Source organism: Chenopodium quinoa, unplaced genomic scaffold (assembly GCF_001683475.1).
Source record: "Chenopodium quinoa cultivar QQ74 unplaced genomic scaffold, ASM168347v1, whole genome shotgun sequence".
NCBI lineage: Eukaryota > Viridiplantae > Streptophyta > Magnoliopsida > Caryophyllales > Amaranthaceae > Chenopodium > Chenopodium quinoa.
The window spans coordinates 2,132,112-2,142,385 of record NW_018742205.1 but is presented as its reverse complement, the minus strand read 5'-3'; the positions used below and the strand labels follow the sequence as shown (position 1 = coordinate 2,142,385).

Below are 10,274 nucleotides of genomic sequence, written 5' to 3'. Positions count from 1 at the left end.
ATTCTGCTGGTTTCCGAAACTGTATTACTTAGGGCTTTGGTTTTCCAGCGTATTAGGTTAGGTATCATGTTATAGTAGAACCTCCTTGAGTATTGGGAGTATTGTTATGCAAGTTTTCTTAGAAGAACAGAAGATTTGTAGTTCTATATACTTCGTATAAAGGTAATTTCATAATTGAGAATTTTAGAAATGCAGGGAATACCAAAAAGAGAATTGCCAAGTGTGGTAGTTGTGGTTATTGCATATCAATATAATGACATTAAACAAACTCCAAATTTATAATTGTGACACCAACGATTATAAGGCATATCCGTGTATCAAAGCCACAGATCACTCAAAAATGCCCCGCCTTAGACAGAACTTTGTTTCTATGATCAAAAGTGCAACAGATCCTCAACAGAACTTTAAAACAACATCAACAATCAGAGTTGCAAGGACAAATAATATGCCATAATATGGTGGCCATGTTACCTATTTCTTTTTCTCCTGTGTATATCAATCTACACTATAGTTCCAAAGTACAAGACTTTAAGGCTCCTTACAAATTTCAAGGAAACCAAACTAAGTAAGAAGTTTAAAAGAACCCATCATCATTATCATCATAGTAGTCGTACTCATCCTCTTGATTGTTATATTCTGAATAGTTTGAATGATCTTCCCGGCCATTTTCTTCATCCTCGGTTTCATTTCCTGCATCATCATTCACCTGAGTTCCAATTGAACTTTCGCCCACATGTTTGTCCAAAGTTGGTTCACTCCGCCTCTTCTTTGAACTATCTGAAGGCAGCTGTTAAGCAAGCAGAGCATTAAGATGTTGCTATAAAGGAATCAAGACAGTGATTTATAGTACATAATAATCAACAGTACAAAAAACTTTTAAAAAAATAAAGAAAAAAAAAATCATTGCCAGAAGATGAAACATAATGGATGAATTTTCTGATAATCCCCCCTTTCCCTGAAAATTCAAAACAACCAGAAAGTGAAAAGGAGTTCAAAAGAATCTACAGGCCTACAGAGCTTTCTACCATGACCAGATTCTTAAATAACATATGAAATGTACATAGTAATCCAAGCTTTAAAAAAAAGCGAAACTTAACAAATCCAAAACTTACAGGTTCATCTAGGACTTTGGACAGTGCGTCATAATTGATTCTGGAGTTGGGCCTCTGAAGAACAATCATACATAAATAAGATTCAGGCATAATACAGTAAATTACATGAGTAACCGCGTCAGTAAGGTACAGTTCTACATTCAGTCAGATAATTCACAATATTACTAAGGTACATACAAATGAATGCAGGCTCCATTTTTTTGTGAAAATATGGCGGCTCATAGTCTGTTAATTTAATGGAAAACTTTTCTTTTAAAATGCACACATACCTTCTTAGGCGATGTTGGACTAGTTGTTTTAGATGTAGACTGGGATTTCTTTACACCTGTTGTCCTCTTATTTCTGAGCTCCTGCAAATAATTTGTCCATGATAAGCAGCAGGAATAGACGTTACAAGAATATCCTAGCCAAAAAAATCAATCAAGGCTAATATAAAAAGCTATAGGATACACTCATACCCTGAACAATAGTTGAGGTTGGTTATCCCCCCCCCCCCTCCCCAACACACACACCCAAATAAGAATGTGGAAAAGTGTTAAAAAAAAGACAAGTATATAGCTTTCTAGAGCCTCGATTTGTATCTCCACGCATAATCGTGTGAAAATTTGATAGTTTTAACACGTCATTACAACTTAATAGCAGAAATCCTTACATTTTAAGCAGGAGATTCCTTCTATCGCTGGTTACACATTTCCAGAACCCAAGTATTACTTCCAAACTTTTGGAATCCTGTATGACCAAGCTCACAACCTCCAAAACAAAATTTGACCTGAAGAAATGGTCTGAGCTTATCACTATCCAATTCATGATTAAATTGAATTTCTAGTTCATGTTATCTATGAGAAAACATTTCCACTAGTTGGTCAAATATGAAAACAGTGACAAGAAAGCACTTGGAGCTGAAGTGTGCAAGAGCAATAAAGATACAAAATATTTGAAAGAACTCACCCTTTTGAATTTTGTACCATTAGCAGCTGCAGCAACTCTTTCGGCTTGTTCCTGCATGCAGACAGAGATATAAGCTGATGAATGTGTTTAGATTACTTACTTTGCTCAGTAAACAAGGATCAAAGAGTGACAGTCAATTCCACATCAGACTGATCAATATGATCTCTTCCTTAATTAGTGCAAACTACATGTTCAGCCATAGATATTGAAGCTAGTACATGGACAACATGGTGAATGATGACATAAAATATCAGATTACCTGAAGATACTTTTTATTCATCATTTCCCAAATTTGTTTCCTGTAATGCTTCTCTTTCTCATCATATAAGTAGCTGCCAACCTAAAAAAATCCTCATCATTGGACTAATTTGTTAGTCACCAAAAAGGACATTATGCAGTAGAAAAAGCATAAAAAAAGACAATTAGAAACACTGATTTACAAGGCTCAGGTATATTATGTACACATGTCACTTGAAAACATATAATATGTTATAATCAACTTGTTGCTATTGTTTCTCAAAATTCTTAAAATCCTCAGAAATTAACCCACAAACGTAAGAGGATATGGAAGACAAAAATAAAAAAAAAAGATAATGCATGTTCAATGCTTGCCACACCACAATTAAGTTCAGTGTCAATGTCTGATGTTCTTTTCAAGATTACAGAGTCAATCGGCAGGATATCAGAAGAAGGCCAATATTGACTCGACAATATCCTCTTATGAGCTCTCTATAAATAGGCTTCATGGGAAAGCAACATTAGGAGAACAAATGTGGACTTAAAGTAGAGTATATTGGATGTTGATTGTTACATTGCCCTTGCCCCTCATAAATGATACAATTCTACCTCATGCAATGTTAACTCCTGGAAGTTGTGGCGCAATGACAGTGGTGAGTTTCCAGTGAAGAACACCAAAGTATTGCCTTGTTTTTTTTCAACAGAAAAAAGCTAAATTGAATCACATAATGGTAGAGTCATGCAGTGAAATTAGCAAGTACCACTGACCTCTGCATCATCAATGTCAGAAAGGCTCTCTGATTCACCTTCCTTATGCAATTTGTCATCAGAAACGTCGGTTGTATCATCTGCACAAAGAACTCTTCATTGATTACAAAAAGTAGTGGTTTAGGATACAAGGTATCATAAAATGAGCAGACATTGTAAATGAAGCCTAAATTACCTTCAGAATCAGTCGTTTCCAACAGTTCGCTATTAGATACACTGACATCGTCCATGTCTATCTCAAGGCAACGAAACACGAGCTAGCATAACAGAATCAAACTTCAGATCAAACAGCTTAACATGGATGATCCAACACACTATCATTTTACTCTTAATCAATCAAAGACTACATAAGCAAAAAAAAAAAAACAGTTCATCCCTTTATACCAGTGTTATGAAATACAATAATTCAATATGGCTACTACACTAAGACAATTCAAAACCAATGCTAACAATGTCTGGAAAGTAATTTAAATGCAGGGCAATGACAACATACATCCTTTCTCCTATATGATTCACAAAAACAATGCAATGTGCCCAACAACTTAATATAAGGACAAGTCAAGAACTTTCTCGAATGTTTGGTTCAATATTAGTAAAGGAAAGAAAGGGAAAGGAAGGGAAGGGAAAAGAAAGGAAGAGAAGGGAAAGGAAAGAAACTATATCATCTAATGTTTGGTTTGATATTAGTAAAAGAAGGGAATTGAGAGGAATCTATTGTTTGGTATGACATTAGTAAAGGAAAGAAAGGGAAGGGAAAACCAATTTTAAGTTTAATAGATTTAAATTCTTTCTTTCCTCCCAAATTCCTCCAATTTTGGGAGGAAAGGAAAGGGAAGATTTTGTGAAGGGAGCTTTCCTTTCATTTCCCTTCATTTCCTATCAAATCCCATTTAATTTTTAAAACCAAACATAGGAATCTATGTTTTACCTTTCCTTTCTTTTCTTTTCCTCCCAATTCCTCCCAACCAAAAAGGGCCGAAATCTCCTCGATAATTTTCTTCCATTTTCCAATAAATCCCTTCTAACAAACAGCATAATTCAGCATTCATACCCATCAAGATACCAAATTTATATGCTCAAACTTCCAAAACAAAAAAATCCCAAGAAAAAACTACTTAGCAGTATGACAATTCTTACAGAATATATTATGTGGAAAATAGAACATCATAATGTAAATTACAGGAAAAGGGCACATAAAATTCAACAATATATTCATGTAATCATTCATAGATAGACTCATACAATAACAGTTGTTTTTGATTAATTTTCCATAATATAATTTCTTGGATCCTCCCAATAATTGCAGACAAGAACTAATTAAAAAAAGAAAAATTTAAAAAAAAAGAGAGAGAGAGAGGATTACCTGGGTTTCAGAGGAGATTCGCCCTGCTAAATTGAGACGAGTAATTGAACTGAACAGTGTGATATGGCTTCAGTTCGATTAATTGATTTTTCACTTTTTAGCTAGAGTAAAAAAGAAAGTGGGTCGGATTATTGATGGGTTGGGTCAAAATTTGAATACGGTTGGGTCGGAGTCATTCTTAAATGGGTCATATAAGGTAAGTATCTATTACTCCTTATCTAATTAACCTAACTATTTTATTTAAAATATATATACTCCCTCCGTCCCATAATATACTTCTTGTTTGTGTTTTTTCACGTTATTTAAGAAATAGGAGGAGAAAGTGGATGAGGTACATTAATAAAAGTGAAAAGTACAATTATAGACAAAAATTAGAGAAAGAAAGTAGAAAAAAGTACAAAGCATGTGCAAACTTCAAGGTTAATTTAGAAAGTACAATGAATAAAGTTAAAAAAAAGTAGGGATATAATGGTCTTTACATACTATCTAAAAATAGAAAAATAAACAACATTTTGAATCTCTAAAATAGGAAAACAGGAATTATATTATGGGACGGAGGGAGTATATATATATAAAAACTAATTCGTACATGTACACAAAAACCCATTTAACTCAACCAATTTTATTTTGCATGTACAATAAGAACATGCTCCTCGTAGCTAAAATTGCAATTTACACTTTTAATAACTACTTCATAATAAATATGATTATATGAAGTCTGTCTTTAAAATTGGTACTCGTATAATACTCGTGATGCACTAGTTTGAGTTAATTGGATTATTGTTTGTCTTTAAAGCTAGTTTGATTTAATTTATAGTGCTCTAAGGGGAGAATCCAATTACCCAATCATGAAGGCATGAAGCTACCAAGTCATTTTTGGTAGCTCTATGAGTATTTCACTTTGAATACAAGGTTGTCTAGCTCATACTTCCTCTACAATTTTGCATGTTTTGTGCCCAAAGCTTATGTTGTGATTTATCGTAAACTATAATGATTAATCTATGTATAATCCGATGTACAGAATTAAAAAAAGAATTTGTGATAAACTTCAAAAGTATATATTTATCACTTGAGTTTAATTTACCTTTTAATTTGCTAGTTCTCTTCCTTTGAAAGAAGGAGCAAGGGACAAATGGATAGTGAATTATCATGGAAAAAATAGTGACCTTAAGCTCCTATTATAACCATAATTAGAAATGTGACTCTCCAATTTTTCCAAAGGACGAATTTTGTTAATATAATTTGGGATTCAATGAATAAATATAGGGTGCCTTAAGAAATGAGCATGTATTTCCAATTTGCTGCCTCAATATAATGCTTGGTGACCTAGCTTTGTCTATTATTTTCTGTAAATATGTTTCAATTATTTAGTAATGGTTTTTATTTGTTACTATTGTTATTTTGTATTTTAGTAAGCAAGGTGTTATTTGGCTTAGTAAGCAAGGTGCATGCATGCCACAATTTGATCAAGTACACACAAAATAATTTCCTACAATAAGAGAATTGCGACCACAGAAAGGCTTGTATAAAAGGGCCTTATAATATTGTAAAGTTGCAATAAAGAAATTTGTAAAACGGATTCTATTTATGAATTATTAAAGAAACTTGTTGTCATTCTTAAAAAGATATCATACTCAATCTTAAAAAGTAAACAATTACATAGTTACATTCATATTTCTTTAGAATTAGATTGTTGAACCGGCTCAACATCATAAATAATCCTTGAATCAATGTAATGCATTTTTTTAGTTAATTATTATATCCGAGGATATCAAATATGGGACTTAACTATTCACGAGAATGTCAAAATGAACCAAACTACTCATGAGGATTTATATAGAGTTTTTTTTTTTATTTTTTTTATTTTATAGGTAAGGAGAAGGCGTCCTATCGGATCAGAACCTGACCTCTTATATATCTATATATATCAACCCGGATCAAATTAGCAGTCAAGGCTCCTTAGAGAGTTAGAGGGGAGGGGAGAGTTTATTTGGGATAGGACCACCTAAAGATCCCTCCTTTATTTTATTTGTGGGTTAGGTTAGGTGTTCTACCACCCCTAATAAGAAACTACTTATAGTGTCTTTTGTAATTCATAACAATATTTCTAAACAATATGAAGTAGCATTCTTCCACACAAGCCCATACAATAATATATATTCCGTACCATAATAAGTCCATAAGTGTATGTATGTAAGTGTAATGTGCATAAATATTGTCATATTAGGCTTAAAGAAAAAGGTACAAAAAATGACAAAAATAAAAAAAGGACACATGTCACACTTTAAGTCATCAACTAATCAAATATACAATTTCTAACGGCATCTTGGGAGGTCCTTTCTCTATCACCAATAGTCGATCTAGTGGTCTATATATATTTCTCAAGAGAAAGCTTTGATAATGGCTTGCTTTATTTTAACGCCATGCACTAAAAATTTAAGGTATTTTCTTTCTTTTTTGGGTGTAGACTATTTACGTAATATTATATATTTATATATATACATTTTTTTTTTCTTATTAACTCCTTGATTTTACTTTAAACTCTGTTTTTTTCTTTGGCATATGTTTTCATGAAGAGAAAAGAAAAAAAACGAAAAGAAATGAAAAGAAAAGGTGCTCAAATTCCATATGTGTGTATATGTTCATCAAAAATCTTTACCTTGTGCTTAATTGCATGTTTGTTGCCTATCGAAAAAATTAAAACTAAAAAACTGCATGTTAGTGTGTGTTTAAGTGTTTAATGATAATGGTAAGTTGTGTGTAGACTTCATTGCAGGATTTTCTCATGCGAAATTGTATATGAAAGATGGAGGGGAAAAGAGGGGAAGATAGTGATGCAATATTCTCTAAGTGGGAATTTGGCATTTCTGGTCCGGTTCATCTCACTTCAGCTGATTGGTAGTTACCTCTAAACTCTCGTTTGCTCATGGTTTCAGTTCATTAGTGTGTGGTTGTTTGATTGACAGACGTATAATAATTAAATTGAAAGTTGAATTTTAAGAAAAGGAAAGTTGTTTGACTGATAATAGTAAAAATTAAATTTTCTAGGAAGTTTTATTTTGTACGACCTATTATCAACTATATTTGCTAATACCGAATCATATAATATTTTTTGTGTAGGAGAAACCCCGATCACACAAGATCAGTTGTAGCTAGTTTGATTCAAGGAGTGTACGTGTTAGAAAGAGACCGCCAAAATAAAAGAACAGGGAACAAAGCATTAGCGCCAGCTTGGTGGGATTACTTCCATTTCCAATGCATGAAAACTCTTATAGATCAAATTGATTTATCCATATTTGGAGCCATATTTGAGTACAAACCCCGTGTAATTATCCCTCAACAAGGTGTTCCTCCAAGGTATGTCATTGTCTTTCGTGGTACACTCATGGAAACCGACACACGAAAACGAGACCTTTACTTGGATATCCAACTCCCCTTTAGCAGACTAACCCGAGACTCCCGGTATCTAATCGCGTTTCAAGAGATACAAGGCATACTCGAAATAAGTCCTAAAAATGTTTTGTTAGCAGGGCACTCTCTTGGGGCAGCTATTGCACTCCAAGCAGGTAAAGACATGGCTAAAAGGGGATGTCATATTGAGACTTACCTTTTTAACCCCCCATACACTTCTGCCCCGATAGAAAAGATAAACAATACTTATCTAAAAGGCAAAATCCGTATTGCTAAAAGTATTGTTACAGCGGGAATCTACCAGGTTGCTAAAAAAGGTATCAAAAATTATAATAACTCGACAAAACAACATGACTCATATTCGTCGTTGTGTTCATGGATCCCTAACCTATTTGTAAACCCGAGTGATCCAATTTGTTGTGAATACATCGGCCATTTCGAGCATCGAGGAAGGATGAAGGAATTGGGAATGGATCAAGTTGATTTAATTGTAACCAAGCATTCGTTGATGAGTATGTTAGTAGGTGCACTAGGAAAAGATGGTGAGCCACCACATCTAATTCCATCGGCTTTGCTTACTAAGAACGTGAAAAATGTGGTGCAAAGTGTCAAGGAAGCTCATTGCGTTAATCAATGGTGGGAACCACATTCATATTGCCACTCTAAGCTTTATGTATTCGAACCTTGATCTAATGCAAGTAAAGAACTACTATGATTCGAAATGTATTGTTGTTTAATTATTTTGGGTAATGTATAAGTTTGGCAATTCAATTATTGTCTATTACTTGCAACTTAGTATATGTCAATGATTTTTTTAGACTAAATTGTTTGTTTGCTCAATCTCTGTTATATATATAGTTTAATAGTCAAAGCTAAGACTCAGTGTAAATCGATATCTCATCAATTGATCAATTTTTCATGCATATTTTATTTAAAGTGAGGTTCCACCTTAATTTCGGGCCAGAAACAAAATATAATGAAATAGTACTCCCATCATTCCTTTTTGTTTTTTTACATTTAAAATCTTTTTGTGAAAAAAATGATCAAAATGCAAAAAAACAAAAGAAACGGAGGGCGTACATAATAAAAAATTAGTAGACCAGGCTAGGAGTTTGATTATCTCTAAAAGTGTCTCACTTTTTCTCCCAACATTGTAATCTAATTCCAACCTAAACCCTAATGTAGTCTTATTCAAACCTAACACCATAAGTTTTCAAAGCTCCACTTCTTCGATTGAAACTATAAGTAGTATACAAGCTAGGAACTTGAGAAACAAGATTGGTTAAGACGGTAAGGTTGGTCTCAAGTTTGAGATCACCTACTTCTCACCTCCCCCTAATTAATCATCCCATTATCTAACATTCCTAATTAATGTAGAGCTCCAATGTAATGCCACCTTGTATAAATCTTATAAAAATGCATGTGTAACATGTAAGCTAAGACTTTGTAACATCACCTTGCCTCATGTGGCTAAATTCTTGTCTCTTAGTATTTAAATAAAAGAACCAATCTAGTTAAAGAGCTACTATTGACTTTGCTAATCAATTATAATTATATACCAATTAACATACACTACTTAGTCAATCATTCTCCACCTAATTGAAACAAGTCATGATACCATTACATGGTAAAAAGTCATACCCTGTCCCAGAGGATAGCTTCACAAAAAAAAAAAAATAATAATAATAATAATAAAATGCTTCAATTCCATTTTAGCAACTTGTACGAAATTACAAGTTTTTTTATTGAGTATTTCACTATTTTGTGTGATCTTACCCAAAAAGAAAATGTATCAACTAAAAACAAACTTCCTAAAAAAGAATACGTGTCAACTAAAAAAAATGGAGGTAAGTGCATAAAAATTTCTTTATCATTTACATGCTTATTATATTCTAGATACTTCGGATTTGAAAATAATGTTGTGCCTTTAAAATTGATACAAATTGATATGAGAATTCGTATCTTTGCTTTTGTAAAATAAAAATAAAAAAATATTAATATATACTCTTTCCGTTCCTAAAATATACCAAAACATACGCATTTAGGCCTACAACATACTTCTAAATGCCATTAATATGATGGACTTGACAGTGTATCACCTATTCACCATTATGATTCCTGAGAGTAAATAGAACGAACTCGTCTTCAAGACCCTCTCTCTCTTGGGTTGTGAGAAGAAGAGGCAAAATTCATTGACTTTATAAAAAATTTATACAAAATTAGTCAAGTCAGCTCTTTAAGCTCGAGATTTAAGTCTACTCACACCCAAAGATTAAGCTCATTCCACCATCATTTTAAAGCTCCTTCTTCTATTCCAAATTTAAGGGCAAGGTATTTTTTAATTAAGCTCTTATTAGAGGTATTTTTTTACTTTATAATCTTCTTTTTCTTGTTTGAATTATATAAATCACCTATTTGATTTTATTTCCATTATT

At 32.9% G+C, this 10,274-nt stretch overlaps 2 protein-coding genes across 4 annotated transcripts; one reads left to right on the top strand and one right to left on the bottom strand.

Moving 5' to 3' along the window:
- Positions 1–393: 393 nt before the first annotated feature.
- LOC110728711 (transcription factor IIIB 90 kDa subunit) lies at positions 394–4,685 on the bottom strand. 2 transcript variants are annotated; one of them, XM_021908357.1, is made up of 8 exons: positions 4,429–4,685; positions 3,241–3,322; positions 3,066–3,145; positions 2,320–2,400; positions 2,061–2,111; positions 1,382–1,462; positions 1,113–1,166; positions 394–787 (listed from the first exon to the last, which is right to left on the bottom strand). In XM_021908357.1, the coding sequence occupies exons 2-8, from the start codon at positions 3,293–3,295 to the stop codon at positions 575–577; spliced, it is 615 nt and encodes a 204-aa protein (XP_021764049.1). In that variant the 5' UTR covers positions 3,296–3,322; positions 4,429–4,685; the 3' UTR covers positions 394–574. The 2 variants fall into 2 exon arrangements, with proteins under 2 accessions (XP_021764049.1, XP_021764055.1); XM_021908363.1 differs by lacking the exon at positions 4,429–4,685 and having other exon boundaries at positions 3,241–4,414.
- A 2,123-nt stretch (positions 4,686–6,808) lies between these two features.
- Positions 6,809–8,753, top strand: LOC110728699 (GDSL esterase/lipase At4g10955-like). Of its 2 annotated transcripts, XM_021908342.1 has the most exons (3): positions 6,809–6,869; positions 7,193–7,326; positions 7,549–8,752. In XM_021908342.1, exons 2-3 carry the CDS (start codon positions 7,235–7,237, stop codon positions 8,525–8,527), a joined length of 1,071 nt encoding a protein of 356 aa, XP_021764034.1. In that variant the 5' UTR covers positions 6,809–6,869; positions 7,193–7,234; the 3' UTR covers positions 8,528–8,752. The 2 variants fall into 2 exon arrangements, with proteins under 2 accessions (XP_021764034.1, XP_021764038.1); XM_021908346.1 differs by lacking the exon at positions 6,809–6,869 and having other exon boundaries at positions 6,880–7,326; positions 7,549–8,753.
- The last annotated feature ends 1,521 nt before the right edge of the window (positions 8,754–10,274 follow it).